Raw genomic sequence first — 19,029 nt, forward strand, 5'->3', positions numbered from 1 at the left:
ATCTTTAATACAAAGACAAATGATGGAGTTGGTGTTTTGACACCTAACTTTGAGACAGTGCTTCATGAAAACTCTGTGGTGATGCATGCACCTACCATTGATAAGGTTGACATTCAAGAAGAAGAAAAAACAATATTCGAGGTTGTGCATGATGAATCTCTTAATGTTTCTTATGGAGCTAGTGGCAGTGTTGAATGCACTCATGTGCTTCTAGAGGAAGAATAAATGAAAATTGAAGATGTTGAACAAGAGGAAAAGGTTAACAAATTGTTGGATGGAGATTCAAGTTATGAAGCTGAAAATACTACAGCTAATGATGAAGTTCCTAATGACCAAGAGGCTATCCTATTTTGTGAGTTTAAAATATACCAAAATGATGACATTCAAGGGGTAGATTTACAGGACCAATCAGAAATTGCATTTCAAAATAATGGGGTTGAGACTCGTAGTTTGAAGAATGAGCTTGACCAAATTCTTAAAGTCTTTGAGCAATGTCCTAAATTGGAATTTTCAGATTTAGGACAGCAAGATTGTTGGTCTAAGTTGGAGAAAGGAAATACTTCCCAGATTGTTGATAACCCATAGTTTGAGATGGGTAAAGTGAAAACATATGACAATCCACTGTTTGAGTGGGAAGATGAAACATCACTTGGTTCTAGCATTGCTCTTGGTGAGAATAGCAATGTGTGGAAATTAAGAGGAGATTCAAGATCTAAGTTGGATGATACTTGGAGCTATGGTGAGCACTTTTTAACTAAACAAAGTAATCAACCCTTTAGCACTTGGGATCCGGGTATGATGGCACCTAGCAATGACAAGGAACCTGTGTGGGATGAATTTCCCTTTGATCTTGATGAAGCTCAAAAAGTAGATTGTGTTGTAGAGTTAGAGAACCATATGGTTTTTGATGATGGAAAGCTTAAAGAGGTTCTAAAATGCAAATCTGATTCACCCAATCATGAAGTTGGTAGTAAGAAAAAAGTTGAAGATTTAGTAGAATCTGATCCTCTTCATGATATTGAGCAATTGCAGCTAGTGGGTGGTGAAGAAAAGGAGTCTTGGAGCAGCTTTGTGGGCAACAAAGACAAGAAACAAAGTTCTGATTTTTTCAGTTGCAACCAATGACTAGTGCACCACCTTTAAATGTTCACGAGTGGAAGGATAAAGTCATGAGGTCCTTTGAGAATGAGGTGCGAGTTCTATCTAGGTTTGACCATACACATAGTTTGATAGAAGAACTCTATTGGAAGGCTCAAATTGCAGAGAGACGAAAGGGAGTTAAGGATGAAGTTGCTCTCCCCAATCTGCAACTCATCAAAGACTCTTTGGAGACATTAAAATGAGAGTGCACACAATTGATCACAGATCATGATTATGCCATCAAATATACAAAGAAGGTCCTTAGTGCTTTACAAGGAAAAGAGAGGAAACGTGAAGAGCTTACTCTTGAGCTTGAGTCAACAAAGGACATGTTAGAAAAGACTCAGTTGGCTCTAATGGAGTTAGAAGATCAGTTTGCTGATTTCAAACTTGTCAGGGAGCAAGAGAATGCACAAAGAGCTAAAGAAATCGAGCAAGTTATTGATGAGCTTGATAGTCTTCAAGAAGAGTTTGATCTTGAGAACTTCACAAGAAAAACAAAGGTTGCATGTGCAAATTTAGATCAACAAGATGGAAGTAAGCAAGAAGAAAGTGATGGCTTCCAAGTTCTTGAAAACCCTCTCTTTGTGCTAGATGATTTTAACATCTTTGACATCAAGATGCTGTCAAAACACAGTTTAGAAGTCAACCAAGGTTTCATTGCAACAACAAGGAGTGAAGATTTCAGATTTGTTACTCACAAAGTAGGGGAGAAAGGACCAGAACGTGGTGATTGCATGCTTGACAACCCATTTCTTGGGTTGAATAACAATAAGGCTCATACTAGTCCATTTTGGGAGTTGGATTTGAGGGCAACACTTGTTCCATACTCCAATATTGAAGCTTTCATGGTTAGGCTTCGAGGGTTCACTAGAGGAGGCATCAATTTCTCAAGTATGCTCTTGGTTCTTACTAGCACTTGGGGATGTTTGGAGTTTTCTTTTTAGTATGTTGAAGATCACTGTCAGTTGGGTATCCAAGCTCGAGATCGTCAACATAGTCTGATGGAGCTTATTACATGTGGAAAGAAGGATTTTTGGAGGGATAAGGAACAAATTTTTAGTCTTGATGGTGTTGTTCCCTTCTTTACCAGCCATTTGATGGTTCCTTTTGCTCATCAACTAGTGGATTGGGAAAATATTTTGAGCAAAGGATGGTTCTATGTGGAGTTGGAGTCACTTGAGAGGATATTTCCAGCCTTGAACGTGAGTAGATGTGTTGTTTTGGATGAGGATTTCCTATGTTGCAGCAGTTGTTCATCTTCTTGGATGCTTATTTCCTTGAAATTAGATCTTAAGTCAATCATTTCAGACTCGGTGGGCTGCTGGTGCACTTTTTTTCAGACTTCACAGTCTCTTGGCAGAATGGGCTTATGGTCTCAGATGAGAGGTATGACAAGTTGGGGTAGTCAGTATCTGTGTATGGGAAGTGTTCAAGCTCTAACTAGTGGTTATTCTTATGCCCTCTCTTCTACTTATAATTGGGACATCGAACCTTTGCTTTCTATGGTTCATCATTCTGAGGTGATTGGAATGCGAACTATAATAGATTTCAGAAGTCTCCATGGTTGTATCTGAATAATTCAACTGAGGCCTAGTAGACTCATATGGAGTTATGAGGATGAGGTTGTTGAGCTCTTGCAAAGGATTGTTTTCATCTCTGCATCGAGATTTGGAGAAGTCACATTTATAGTCATGGCTCTTCTTGACACCTTAGGAAGATATGTTGTGGAGTTTGATCATGAGTTGAGTAGGATTTATTTCCTATTGCCCAGGCTTGTGATAGACAGTGGCATTATTGATATTGATTACTCAGAGCTTAATGGGCATGAGATTTTGCATGATATTGATTTCAGTCCTTCAAGGTTTTTCAGTTTGAGTATCATAGATGGTAACATTTTGGAGCTACAAGGGAGGTTAGTGCAGTTTGGTTGTGATGTTTTCCTTGATGTGATCAAAGTGGTACAACATTTCCATGGTGGGTTCTTCTTGAGATGGGTATGGGACCATGGGATCGTACTTGCTTTGGTGCGGATTAGTTCAAAATTTTTGGGAGTTGTGATGGCATTGCTTGAGGACAAGCAATTTTGGGAAGGGCGGATTGTAATGTCCCCTTCTCAGTGATGTGCATTCAGTGGTCCATTGGCCTATTCTGGATACCTGTAGGCTATTTGAAAAGGAGAATATTGTTTGGGTTGTGGTTTTAGTTGGTTGTTATTGCACAGGATATATTGTGGGTTTGGGACTGGTTTGAAGTGATTTGAAGGTATATTAAGGCAGTTATGAGCATTTTTCCATTTCCTTAGGCTGTTGATTTGTAATTTCAGCCTGCAGATTGGTGGTAACATAAATTTATGTTCTTATTGTGAAAATATGCATTACTCTCCTTCTCTTATCTCTATTTTGTAAGGTTAAGTAGTAGTACTACTAACCAGTTCTGCTTTGTAACTCTCATCCCACTGAAAAAGTGGAAGAGGTTGGCTTGCCGCCTACTATCAAGCAACTTTGTAATTTTTAGTCCTCCCACTGCATAAGTGGTTGAGTGATAGTTATGTGTAATGGTCCTCCCACTGCATAAGTGGTCGAGTTGAGGTTGTTATGTAATTGCAGTCCTCCCGCTGAAATATTGCGGTTGAGTGATTCTTCTTTTTTGTATCTCACTTGGCTGGTTTACCGCTAGGTTTCCTTGTTTCCCCGCTGGATAAGTGGAACCTGGGTTGGCTTGCTGCCCAAGCATTGCATTGTATTTTAGTTTCTTAAAGCCAATGATCCCCTCAACACCGTATGCTATCACCTTCCCACATTGGGCACTTGGTGATTAGAAAGTGGAAGGGTTACTTTCCCAGCATGGTTTAAGTTTATGATTTCTAACCTTAACGGGTTAATTCTTGTTGATGTTATTGTTGGCCTTAAAAAAAGTAAAAATAATAATTGGGATATTACAGGAGATGTTAATTGAATTGTAAAATATATGATAAGAGTTTCCATGAATGTAATTATTAATATCTACCTCAATGTCAAGTGCAAGACCAAACTGATTTGACTTGGGTTACTACTTTTGCAGAAGTATAAGAAATTATATGTGTTATGATAAAAAAAATTAAGAATATTGAAGAATGAACAATAATATTAAGGAAACTTTGGACATATTATGAAAATTCTTTTTCAATAAATATAAATTAAATTGAAAGTAAAAGAAGAGATTTATATAGTGATGAATAAAGAGTTAAGGGATCTATCATAAGAAAATAAAAAATTGGATTATTCATCTAAAATGAAAGTTATATTAGATTCAATTGCTAAGATCTAATTTTTTTCACATCTAATTGCTATGATCTACAATGGAGAGTTAGAAAATAGTTAATAATTGTAATTTTTTTGTGGCAAAGTAACACGTTAATAAATAGTTGTGAATGAATCATGTGTGACAACATGGAAGTACATAGTCTCTTCATGGGGACAACCATGACTAGATATATTTTATTTTATAAACTTTAAAAATTAAAATATTGCATGTATATATTTTTTGTCATAAAGATTTTTAGAAAACCCAAATAACCTCATTAGATATCTCTCAACGTATTTTACATTAGAGAGAGAGAGAGAGAGAGAGAGAGAGAGAGAGAGAGAGAGAGAGAGAGAGAGAGAGAGAGAGAGAGAGAGAGAGGTTAGTTCCAATTTAAATCAACATGAACACACTAGATGATAATATTCGTTATATCTTCATTATACCATTGATTCATCATATTGTTATTGACTTTTAAATTTGAGGTGAGGAGTGGTATATTCTCCAATCAAAATATTCATCATCTAACACATTGCTATCAATGAATCAATTAATGCAATGATATAGAAAAGTCAAAACAGATGCCTTAAGGAAATGTGACATATATGTAAAAATGAATAAATAGAAATTGAAAAAGAAATCAAACTCAACACAAAGCATATTATTATTAATAATAAGTTATACTAATTCATTCCATCAAATGAAGCCTTAACAAAATAAGATTGACTGCTCCATCAAACAATGTATATTTCCTTCAACTACCTCTTGATAGCTCATGTACTTTATAAACTTATTTGAGTAAATATAAACTAGCATACTTATCTTTAGAGGAATATATAAAGTACTCTGAAACATATCATATTTTTTTATTATTGCATTTTAAAAATTATTATATTATTATATTGTAATTTATATTAAATCATTATTATACTATGATATTGTAATTAAATCTTAATATATTCTTGTTATTATATTTTTATATTTCCATTAAACTCTTTAGAAAAACAAAAAACTTTTAGTATCAAATTATTATTATTATTATATTTCTATTAAACTCTTTACAAAAGCAAAAAAATCTATTAAGACTACATTATTATTATTAGTTCCTCCATACAATCAACTTTTTTATTATTCAACCAATCATTGTTTAGAATTAAAAATTTTGAGCAACATTTTAATAGTTTATAATTATTTTTTTGATTTAATAATTTGAAAAATGTCATTTATCTTTCTCTCTATTGGTTCATGTTGGAAATGATCATTGCAAATCAAATTATTGCTTAATTTTTTTCTATAGATTTTATGAACTCAATTGATAACTTGAATGACATATGTAATATTATATACATCTTAATAAATGCACATGTTGACTTTAACGTTATGTTGTCTCCTTGAATGACATTTGTGATGCCATTCATATCTATCAAATTAAATATCAATTTTTTAAAAATATCACACATTATATAATTTAAAAAATACTTGCCTACTTTATGTATTGTCTATCTAACAATTAATCATATTTAATGTTTCATTTACTTTTTATACTTTATTAGTTCCTGCCCATGGCAGGAATACTTATGCAATAATTTTTATCAACAAAAAATACAATATTTTTCTATAATTATTACTATGACAACATTGTACCAATAAGCAATTATTATTTTTCTAAAACAGTGTATTGTTCAAACACTGTAATTAATTGACAGCACCCGTAACAAATAAAAATATACTTGGCTGTACAACACGACATCCAAATATTTTGCCCGAAGTTTTCCGTTGACAGAAAAATTGTTTTTTCAAAAACTTAGTTGCATCTCTCACTGTTGGGCCGTAAAGACAGGCATTTCCGGCGGATATTTTTGCTGGCGGTTGGCCTGTTAACGTGTAGTTTACGCGGAAAAAATGACCGGAAAAACTAAAGTTCATTACAGAGGAGGGGACACGTGGCGATAATTTATATTTGGAGGGAGTTTTTTATTAATAATTTTAAAAGTTAACAACTGGATTATATAGATTTTTAAAACGGCTATTCTCCAGTTCTTAAGCGCATAAGACTATACACCTGTAACCGTTCATTATATTATATTTATTGTTTTTTAAATATACATTTTTTATTTAATATATTTTTTTAATTTTTAATATATTTTATTTATATATTTTTTTATTTTTTAATATATTTTAAATTTTATATATTTTACTTAATAATTTTAATTATAGTTTTAGTAAATTGTATTGAAGATATATTATGATAGAATATAAAACATATTAATAATAACACTTTCATTTAAACTTCTTGTTGTATAAATATTTTATATATTATATTTGATTTCACGGTAAAAATATATGCAAATAATTTTTTTATAGTAATTTGTATTTTTTTTAATTAAAAACATGCATTTATATTAATAGTAATTGGTCATTGAGGGTTTGTTTTTAATGTAGTTAGATGCCACAATCTAAATCTTTAGAGATTCATCAAAGATTTGCACTTAAGTTTTACAAAACAAAATATTTGAAAGTAATTTTAAAAAAAGCTAATTTAATTAATATAATAAAAATACATTTTAATGTATGAATTATTATCTCTTAATAAACAAATCAATTTTTTAAAGGATATTTAATTAATATTGAGTTTTATAACGATTTTTTTATTAAAATATTTTGAAGAGAATTTTTTAAAGATAATTATTTAAAAATGAATAATTACAAAGTAAGAATTTGTAATTTTAGATAAGATTTCAATTTTTTTAACTTAATTTCATTTTATAATTTTTTTTAAAGCAATTGAAAGATTAAATTTATATTTATTACAATTGTTAGAGATTAGAAAGATATATTTTTTTGTTATATGTATATTATATTTTTTTAATATGGTAATTAATAAAATTTTGTTAGTTATAAAGTGATGAACCTTAGGAAAAATTGTTACTGGCATGGTTTTAGGTTTTCCACCTATTTTTTAAATCCACTTACAAAGCTTCCAATGTATATAGTGACATGATAACTCAATCAACATATTATATAAATTTTGTAATAATTTTTTAATTTTAGTTGAATTATGGATAAAATTTTCAGAAATAAATCTTTTCAACCATGAGAATATTTTAACTAAAATTTTGTGATATTCATTTTCAAATATTAAAAAGGAATTTAAATTCAATTTCACTAGTTAAATTAAAATTTGATAACAATAACTTCTCTCCTCCCCCCTCTTCTCTTTGTCTAACGATCTCTCTTTCGCTCTAGTTGAGTCTGCTTCTCTATTTTTTATACCCCTATCTCTGTATCCTTCTATCATAGTGCCACATGTAGCTTTATTTCTCCATCTATATGTAGCTATCTCTTCCTCTTTATTTCTATCCATTACTCTCATTCTTCTAATGGCAGGAACTTGACGCTTTGCGTCCTTGTTAAATTTGTTTTATCTATTATTTGTATAACATACAATACATTATTACTATATAAAAATAATTAGATACAAATATTTAAAATTTATACATAATAACTCCAAATAATAACAATTTTTTTACTAATTTATTTTAATTATTACTTTTGCATTGAAGATGGGTGCAAGATGCTATAAATAATTTAGACAGTCCATGTTTTATAATCCTAATGTGATTGCTTGTGTAAAGATTAGAAAGAGCAGAGAAAACAATAATAGAAACATAAAAGCACTAAGAAGAGACAACACACGATTTATCGCGGTTCGGCAAATATGCCTACATCCACACTCAAAGCAGGGAATAACTTCTATTAATCAACTCAAATACATGGGCTGCACACAACCATTATATAATCATATTCAGATATGAAATGAACAGTTTGGGAGAACGTGAAGGGTCATGTGACCGTTGGACTTCACATTCCCAACAATCTTCCTCGTGAAGGCCAATTGACACAACCATGCATGAGCATCCTTGCTTCCATTTTCAAAATTCACATTAAAACCAGCCTGTTAGATTTTAGCTTCGCGAACTCTTGTTCACATACACTTCAAATCAGCCTTTTCCAAATCAAAGCAGAGTTAAAAACTCTATCAGGCACAAACTCACCCATTATGCCAAAAATCAAAACACCACTTTGTCTCAGTTTAAAATACATTTCTTCATCACCATCACCTGAACTCCCCCGTAACAGAATATCTATCGATTCACAATTACTGGATTCTAATATCCAAACATAAAACTTAGACCTTACAAGGAACAAAACAATGACATTATTTTCATCATCAAACAACTCCATCAGATTGTTATCATGAATTCGAGTTCTCTCACCCTCAGGTTGTTCATTATCGACATTGGCACTATCATCCACATCCATCCAATCAGGTTGGTGAATGTCAATGCATTCTGGTCGAGATAAAACATCTCCTCCTCCATTAGAATAAGCATTAACAGATTCAATAACATTTTCATTCACTCCATGTGATGCGTGAAACCGCTTGGAGTGATGCCCATTGTCCTCTGCTCCTGTCAATGGTCGCTTTCACTTCAAACCAGAAAACTGACTTTTATCATTTTCTATGTCATCTAAATCCATAGGCTCATAGGCTTCTATGAAATTATCTGCACAAAGGTTGTCATCATTATGGGAATGCCTCTTTATTTTCACCAAGGCCATGCCATCCGCAGAGCTCTCCGAAGCCAAAATTTCTCCTAGGCCTCCTTGCCCTGCTACCTCACTCCAATCTGTACCCTCCTCATCCTGGGAGTCAACAACAGATTCAGCTTGGGTCTCCAATGGCATACACTCTTCCTCCCATAATCTCTTGAGTTCACCCTCTTCAACAACAACCACTTTTTCAACATCTTTCAGCTTTGAAATTCCAGCGTCTATACAGGGACTATCATGGCGTTCAACCTTCACCACATGAATGCCAACAACTTCCAAGCCATTAACAGTTTGGCCAATAAGTGCCAAGGCTGGCTCAAAGGGAGAGCAAATAAGAATCCCAACATCCTTTTCCTTCGTTGGATTCTCCTCTTCAACTGAGTCCCCCTCTTTCTTCCAACCATCCCACCAATGTACGTGACGCTTGAAGCATAGTTTTACATGGAATGTAAAACTGCCATAGAAGTTATAATTTTTACCTTCTCCTTCTTCCTCCACCTCTGCTCCTCCATCTCTACTCAAGCCAACATGGCTCTGATACCAATTGTAAAGATTAGAAAGACCAGAGAAAACAATAACGGAAACATAAAAGCAATAAGAAGAGACAACACATGATTTATCGTGGTTTGGCAAATATGCATGCATCCACACTCAAAGCAGGGAATAACTTCTATTAATCAACTCAAATACATGGGCTGCACACAGCCATTATATAATCATATTCAGATATGAAATAAACAGTTGAGAGAACGCGAAGGGTCATGTGACCGTTGGACTTCACATTCCCAACAGCTTGAACACAATTTTGAACCTATCCAAACACACTTGGCAAGAAAAATCATTCAAATAGACCAAATTGATTGAAAATAAGATGGACAAAAATTCTATGCTCATGTTCCTTATTGCTACAAACATTTGCTTTCCTACACATTTTGCTAGATGACTAACAATGTACATGAATGCTCTATGTTTTCACTAATCTAATTACAATCATCAACTACTCTACCTAACAATAACTACTATATCTACCACTTATAGGCACGTACTTGACACAATATATTATTTTTCAATTTTCTATTTTAAAAAAGACTGCCATGCACGTTTTTTCCAATAGCTCATAATAAATATGATGTATGAAAAAAAAATAAGAACAAAAAAAAATGTAAAATGAAAATGACAACTAACAAGAATGTAAAATTTAATACAACTAATTTTTATTAACGAGAATTTTCGCATCTATACAAATTTCATAGCAACTTTATTAATGCAATTTATTAACGTGGAGAGAATTTGTCCTTAGTTAAAACTAGTCAAATACTGATGCGTTGAATACTACGCAAGTAATTCAATTCAAAACAACAGAGTGATCAGGTTTAAAACGAGAGCTACATCGACTAAAGGGATTTCATATAATAAAAAAATGAGATTTTATATCTTCATTTTAACACCCATTCATCAAGTTACCATTACTTTAAATTTCAAGTGAGGAGTGGTATATTCTCCAATCTAATTGCAACAGAGTATCATTTTTAAACTGAGAGCTACATAGATTAAAGGGATTTTATATAATAAACAAAAAAGATTTTGGTGCAATCAGTGCTAATGCAGACGAAGATTCAGGGGCAGTCCACGAGCAGGAATAGGCAGAGGATCAGCTGTGATGTTCTCATCGGCATCAACCAAATCCCAATCAAAACATTTCACAGCGTTGTGAATAAACACAAGTATTACCATGGCTGCAAATTCAGTTGCTGGGCACATGCGAGGTCCCCCTCCAAAGGGTACAAATGTGTAGGGAGCAGGGCCCTTCCCCTCAAACCTCGAAGGATCAAATTTCTCTGGATCCTCAAAATGCTCGGGATTCCTGTGAGTTGAATGTACCGTCCAAATAAGCTGATCCACATTCAACAAAACAATAACATAATCAGTATCAGTGGTATAAACTGTAACAATTCAATTTAATAGTTGATATTGTATGGACAGTAACGCTACGATGTTAAGGGATTCAATAATATTGATTAAATGTCGTTTTTAGGTTAAATCATGTTTGAAGTTTTTCATCGATATTTCAGATCTGTAATTCATCTCAAAACGAACATGATCTAATAAAAAAAAAAAAAAACACATTTAGATCGACATTACAGTATTATTAATATAGATTGATGTACAATCTAACCTACAAACCTAAGTAATAGCGGTTCTTTAGACGCTTCCATACCTTCCATCCTTTAGGTATCATATATCCAGCATAGTAAAAGTCTGTGATGGATTGGCGCCATGTACCGTGAGCTGGAGGTTGAAGTCTGAGAGTCTCCTGTGCTGCTCTCCACGAATATTTCATCTTTTGAATGTCCTCCCATTGAAGCTCTTTCCTACCTTCCATCGCTCTTAAAATCTGAGCTTGTTCTGTAATTCCGCAACAACATTATTAGATCTGATTTGTGGCATCTCTAGATCTGATTTGTGGCATCTCTAGATTAGATTGTGTGAGTTTTTGCACAAGATAACATTTCATCCTTAGATCTGATTTGTAACATTTCTAAATTAGATTGTGTGTCTTTATATCAACATTTCAGATCATAACATTTCATAATTTATCAAAAAAACTAAACAAAAAATTTACAACTAAATGAAAAAACTTAGACACAATCTAATCCAGAAACTAAAACGCTTCAGAAACAAATATCCAATACCTTGGAGGACCTGGCGGTAGCACTCTGGATTTAGGGCCAGATAGCGGAGGAGAAACGTTAGAGTTATTGCCACTGTATCTTGGCTTGCTAGTAAAAGTATCAGCATGTTATCCTTAATCTCATCATCCGTTAATTTCTCCTCTTCTCCTTCCCCAACAAGACATGATAACAAGTCTTCCCGATCGTCATTTCCCCTCCTCTCATCGATAAAAGTTTGTATTATTTGGCGGAGATGATTTCTGGCAGTAATGGCCTTTCGAAATCTAGTCCCCGGCAAATTCAAAGGCATCTGCATGAGCATTCCCTTTAACATGTCCTCAAAATGGGGAAATAACTCTTCCTGTTGCATCTGATCATCAATACTGAAGAAGAGGGTACAGGCCACAGAAAACAAGCAGCGCCTGATGAGAGGAAAGGCTTTCACTTGTTCATTACAAATCCAGAAGCTTTTCATGTGACTCTTCACTACACAATCTACTCTGCCTACAAATTTCTGCAAAGCCTGAGGTTTTAAGAGCTTGGTGAGAGTCTTCCTCATGCACTTGGCCTTCTCCCCAGTCTTGGCAGGCAAGGAATGGCTTACTAAGTTGGTAACGGAGTAAGGCCAGTGGGTGTGGACCAAAGTGTTTTCATTGCTGAAGAGAAATCGATTCGCTTGAGCACTGTAAAACACTGCTGTAGGAAAGCCAAACAAAGAGGTCTTGAAGATGTCTCCTCCATATTGCTCAATCTTGTGCTGGAAAAAGCTGTGGACTTTATTGGCCTTGGCACTCATAACAAGCTGTGGCATTTCTCACACCAGTGGCCACCCAAAGCTGCCTGGAGGGAGATTAATGGAAGAAATCTTGTGTGAAGATAGTTTTCTCTTGCCAACAACAATGAAAAGAATTAGTAGAGCTCCGCCTAACAGTAAACCAAGATTGATCTCTACATCCATTACTACTGAATAGAGAGGTCGTTGATCTGGTTCTGTTTGTGGTGTAGCTTTCATTTATAGCCACAGCATACATAATAATAGAGAAATAATATTGGGATGGCTGATATTTTGGGAAGAGTGTCGTAAAGATGCTTTCAATAATCTTACATTACAATTATTTAAAAAATAGTCAATACTTAATCACAAATGCTCTAGTAGTCATATGTAATGAATATCAATAAAGTTGCACGACTCTTTCAATTAAAGTCTAAATCTTTTTACTGCTATTGGTATATGTGAAATTTATTAATAGACTTTTAGTTATCATATTTTTGTTTTTCTAAAGTTAGTAATTGGAAGGTTAACTGAGCAAGGCGTGAAAACGATGCTCTTTCTTTAATGTATAATAATTTTTTTTAACAAATTAAACACTCTATAATCTATTCATCTCCTAGACTATACATTTGACCATATTTATTAATTAATTAAATGACAACAATTTTTTTAATTTTTAATTAATTACACAGAAAAGCATCTACAATCAAGTATCAATAAATAATCTACATTTGCATGAACTTCTCATATTACAACTCATTCCAGCTGGCTTGATCTAAGTGTAGAAAGTGCAAGATGAAGCAATGATCAATGGATGTTAACAAAATTTTATGGGTTGGAGTGCTCGATGGACGTTACAGAATGATTAGCTCGATCTGTTTCTTGACAATGGATTGATCGGTCAACATGTCGAAGGTTGTGTCTATTTTGGTTCCAAAAGTGACCTGTCATACCAATGACATGCATCGACATACATGTCCGAGACATGCATACCATGCCAATTTGGCGCAACCGCCGGACCCACAGAATATGACGTGGACTCGCCGGTTTCAAACGTCGGGGCCCATGCGAAACTACGTGGACATGTCGGAGGACGGTGGATCCTGGGCCGTGACTCACTTACTGGTTAGCGGTGGTGTGTTGTGCATAACACGCACATTAAAAGCCATGAAAAAGAAACAACCGACGACAAGTGTAGAAACCGCATTCAGATGGCACACCGATGGGAAAAAGAGGGCGCGAGCTTCAAAACAAAGCAATAAAATAAAGAAAAACTGTTGGTGATTTAAGAAACTGCGTTCAAACGGCATATTGGGGAGAAAAAGAGGGTGCTGCTTCCAAAACGCGCTGGCTCCCTCCAAAACCTCTCGTACATGTTAGTGTCAGGTTAGTCCTTAGTCATTTGCAACCATTCATTGAAAAATCGACGATGTACAACGCGCGACTAACACGCGTGTTAGTCAATCCGTACTACGCGTCCCTGTACCTCCGTTTCAGAAAATGTGGCACCATTTTCTGCCTCGTGTGGAAAAAAGGAAGACTAATGCGCGATTAAAACATAAGGGCAGGTTCAAGTCATTGTTGAAGTGCTATTTTTGAAGAAGGGCTTGAAGAAGCAGGCTGCGAGTCATTCCCATTGTTGAAGGACTCTTGTTGTAGTAGCAGGCTATGTTGTTGAAGGAGGCTTCATTTTTGAAGGGTGTGAGGTATGTGGAAATCGACCTCTACAAGTTGTCTTTTTTCTGTTTGTGTTTAGATTTTATTAAAAATGATGGACTTGTATATTCTGGGTTTGCATTCTTTATTTTTGTTTCTTATTTTTCTTTATATGCAGTGGGAAAATTTTCTTGTTTTGCTTTATATGTAGTGGGAAATTTTTCTTGTTTTGATTTATATGTAGTGGGAAATTTTTCTTGTTTTGGAGGCAGAATAGGAAGAAAATTTACTTGTCTAACCGTTGCGTTAGGGTTAGATACAACGTGGGACGCATGTTTGCTGGCTCCAAAAAGCCATGGTAGTAGCTGTTTGGTAGTGGGTCGACCTTTTATCTTTGTGACTATAGATTTTGGATTGGACGGGTGGGATTGGGTTAGAATGCGTGTTAGGTATTCGCGTCAGGGTTAGCCGCATTAGGGTTACAAGCTGCCTCACTGTTATGGATGAAGCTATTCTGGCTCCAAAACAAACCTTTCGTACAACGTGTTAGCGATAGGTTAGTCAATCACAATCGTTAATTGCAAAATCGATGTGCCCCACTGTTAGAAGGCGGGTCAGGGTTAGCGGCATTAGGTTAGAATGCGGGTTAGGGTTAGAAGGTGGGTTAGTGTTAGCGACGCTAGGGTTAGAAGGCGGGTTAGGGTTAGTTGCATTAGGGTTAGAAGGCGGGTTAGGGTTAGTTGCATTAGGGTTAGAATTGGTGTTAGGTTTTTGGTCGGTCAAGTCTGGGCGAAGCTATTTGGATGCACTTCTGGCTCCAAAACAGGCGTGTCTGTTCTGGCTCCAAAATGACATAAGTCTTACCGATAGCCTCATTGGGTATTGGCAAGACAATTTTATACTTTTTCCGCTTATGTTCACTATACCGATGAGACTTTACGGTATATGCTTCTCCGATATAACCGTCCTTGACTTCATACTATAATCGGTGAGAGTGATGCCGATAGGTCTGACCTTGGATTTCCATGCATTGTTATCAGTATATGACACACTGATCAACAACTAGTTTTTGTTGCCTGTGTTTTTATCGGGGTGACTTATCTCGATAGTGTAACTTTCCATTATTTGTAATTTTTATTTCCTCTTCAGGATACAAAAGATTAATAATCAAACAGGAACTTCTTGCATCCATAAGCGCGCCTTTTCTCATTATGCTTCCTACTCGTCTATTTTGGCTCCAAAACCACAGTAAGGATTTACTAACACACGCATTAGTCGCTTGTTTTACACCGTCAATTTTGTAATTAATGGTTGCGATTAACTAACCTATCGCTAACACACTGTACAAAAGGTCTGTTTTGGAGCCAAACAAAAACTTATAAACTAATACACACTATCTTAATCAAAATATATTTACATAAATAGATTTATTAAAAAATAAAATAAATACAAAATTGGACGCGTCTATTCTGGCTCCAAAATGACAGTACAGATTGACTAACACACGTGTTAGTCGCGCTTTTACACTGTCGATTTTGCAATTAACGGTTGTGATTGACTAACTTGTCACTAACACGTTGTACGAAAGGTCTGTTTTGGAGCCAGAATAGCTTCAACCTATCTATTTTGGCTCCAAAATGACAGTACAGATTAACTAACACACGTGTGTGGGAGCGGAGTCTGCATCGGAGGCGTGTATTCTGGTTCGAAAATGATAGTATGGATTTACTAACACGCATGTTAGTAGAGCATTTTACACCATTGATTTTGCAATTAATGACTGCGATTGACTAACCTGTTGCTAACACGCTGTACGAAAGGTCTGCTTTGGAGCGGGAGCACCTATTGTATAGCGTGTTAGTGTTGTGTTAGTCAATTGCTGCCTGTTGATTGCAAAATCAACAGTGTAAAACATGCGACTAACAGGCGTGTTAGTCATTGTGTACTACCGTTTTGGAGCGGTCATGCGCGAAAGTGCATAACACGCCATGTTAGTCGATGAAACTTTTTATTAGCTGTGTGTGTCATATGAATCCAAGGTCTTCGTAGGATAACATGATATGGATATGTGTAAGTGTACAAAAATGTCCACAGCCTATGGTGCAGAAACTTAGATTCTAGAATAACATGGAACATGTGGTAGATGAATTTAGTTATTAGAAAGCACTTAAAAATTAAGGCATGGGTTGATAAAAATTCAAATAATTTATAGATGTCGTTGTTAGTCTGATAGATTTGCATGTCCATTTTGGAATCACAAGTATCTTGATTTCAAATATGCAGGCCAACTTTTCTTTAGAGACAAGCAAAACATTGGTCGCATTTTGGGGACGAATACACGATGATAGGTTGATGAACCAGCTTATCTATGAAGACATCGCATTCCTTTTCGCAGTGAAGTTGATCCTTGGACCAGAGTACGTAGATGGTGGATGGAAGTACATAACAAATGCAGACATAGCGTCTCTGTTTATGGCATGGTGTCTGGAGCTCGGACTTGTTCTGAAAGTCAGAGAAATCATGAACAGGTGTGTGAAGAAAGAATGACTAGGCGAAATGGAAGCTTTATTAGGTTTGGCACGAGACATGGATGGATTTGAAAGTGTGGACGAAGCATGGATTCACGTGAGTGAGTTCACTCCTCCCTTGCGACCGTTCTTGCTCTGGAGTGCCACATTCGATAAAGAGGCCAGAAGAAGTGTAGCACAGGCTGGAATGTATGGTATTTTGCAATACCTTGAGATGGTTGATGTCTGGCAAGCACATGTGGAGATGGAAAAATGGGGACCTTGGTCAGAATATAGAGCACTTGTGCAACAAACGGTTCTTGCACGCACAAAACGACAGGATCGACCTTGTGGAAGAGGAACAACTAAGAAGGGTCGTGTGCTATAGTTTGGTGAAGGCTCCAATAGGGAGACAAAAATGAACCAATTTAGGAACATGGAAGTGTTGAATGTGGAAGAGGGCACGGTCATTGTTCACGTGGAGTAGTGAGATGGCACATACAACCTTTTTTGAAGCAAGGACTATGTTTTTTTAAAAATGTTTTTGAATGTGTTATGTATGGACCGTTATGTATACTGGCTTCGATGGTCTAGTCGGCTAGCCATGGAGGTTTATCTTTTAGAATGTAAACATTTTCAGAATTAATATAAAATATAGCTTTACCGGACAAAAATATAAATTGTTGACACCAACTGATACTCTTATCTTCCCTATTTTGAAATTTTTGTTAACATTTCATTATATATGGTGAAAAAAAAAATGTTTTTGATTGTATGTGCATGAAATTGTTCTATAACATCAAAATCAAGCATTTCAATATATATGACTACAAATAAAATTAAATTCTTGTAGCACAATTGTGTTTCTATTCTGGTTCAGTAACAAATTGGAGGATTTCAATATATATGGTGGAAAAAAACTGATAACCTTATCTTCCTCTTCTATGCTCGGCTTTGTCTCCCTCATTGAGTATCGACGTAACCCAAAACTCCTCTCATTGATGATTTGAGTTATCCCAATGACTTAGTATTTCTACCTTTCGATATTGTCTCATCGGAGTAAGTTATGTCGATGATGCTGCCTTTTCCGTCTAGCCCATTGGGTATAGGTGTAGAGTGGGATGACATTTTCCAATGACCTTGTTGGTCACTGAGTTGCGATGGGTAAAAGGACTTGCATCTTCCCATCACGGTCTCACGACCACCATTGATTTTCCTTGGACCTAACCACCGTTTAAAGAACTTTTTCCTCTTCACACTTTCCGGGCCCACCATTTAGCCACTGATCTGCGAAGAGTAAAAGGACTCACAACTCTTCATCATGGTCTAGCGACAACTTTCAGATCAAATCCTTACCGCTCGAACTTTAAGATCCCTTCATCACTTAACCGCCCGCGCTTAACTGCTAGTGTTGGATCTCTGACCGGCCCCGTCACTAGCGGCTTGTCGCTGAGTCGCGATGGGTATTCAATGTGCAACTTCCCATTGCAGTATCACGACCACCATTGGATCAAAACAAACTTGCCCGATTTTTAAGAACCTGATGCATACGTTAGAAAACCATTCTTAGACTTAGGGAAATTAAAGCGATCCAACTTAAAAGACGAAACCCGCCTAGAATTAAAACTCAAATGGCCCCTTTTCAATGACATAAAGAACCTTCCGATTAAGTGGAGGAAAAGGTAATGGACAAACAAATTTTCCTTAGAGACAATAAGACATGAAGGTTTTTTATCAAATGTTCTCAAAATTATTAAACCCAAAATTCATAATTCATGGACAGATTATTGCTCATGCATGGGGCCGCGACTATTCTAGCTCCAAAACAAACCTTTTGTACAAAATGATAGCAACATGTTAGTCAATCCCATCCATTTATTGCAAAATCGACGGTTTAAAACGCGCGACTAACATGCGTGTTAGTCAAACTGCTCATGAACCCTTGCTGAGGCCAAGAGCAATACAAATTTGTAAACACACCTCAAACCCACACCAAAAGAAATTACAAACACCTCTTAAGAAATAAAATAACATACACTAAACCGCTATGAAAGAACAGTAGCAAGGTCAATCCATTTGGTATAGACTGCTGCTACAAAAATGATAAAATTACAAGGTAGAATCTAGAAATTATCTTCAAAATCTACTCAAACTTTCTCACAAATGTTCCAACCCATGTAGAATCATTCTCAGAGAATTTTATATGCCATTTTGGTCATAACCAACTCTCCATCAGTTGCCTAACCACCGATTTGCTAAAAAAGTGCAAAGTTTCTCAAAAAGTTGCAAAAGGTTGTCAAGCAACAATGACAACTTTTGCTCAAATGTGCATTTTTGCCTTTTATGCATTTTTACTTATACTGAACCTCCTAGCATGACTTCC

General features: G+C 35.5%; 1 protein-coding gene across 1 annotated transcript; it reads right to left on the reverse strand.

The window, feature by feature from the left end:
* Positions 1–10,631: 10,631 nt before the first annotated feature.
* Positions 10,632–12,678, reverse strand: LOC131045029 (cytochrome P450 716B1). The gene is made up of 3 exons (XM_057978537.2): positions 11,733–12,678; positions 11,258–11,445; positions 10,632–10,932 (listed from the first exon to the last, which is right to left on the reverse strand). Exons 1-3 carry the CDS (start codon positions 12,520–12,522, stop codon positions 10,639–10,641), a joined length of 1,272 nt encoding a protein of 423 aa, XP_057834520.2. The 5' UTR covers positions 12,523–12,678; the 3' UTR covers positions 10,632–10,638.
* Between the last annotated feature and the right edge of the window lie 6,351 nt (positions 12,679–19,029).

The sequence above is a fragment of the Cryptomeria japonica genome, chromosome 5 (assembly GCF_030272615.1).
Source record: "Cryptomeria japonica chromosome 5, Sugi_1.0, whole genome shotgun sequence".
In the NCBI taxonomy this organism is placed as follows: domain Eukaryota; kingdom Viridiplantae; phylum Streptophyta; class Pinopsida; order Cupressales; family Cupressaceae; genus Cryptomeria; species Cryptomeria japonica.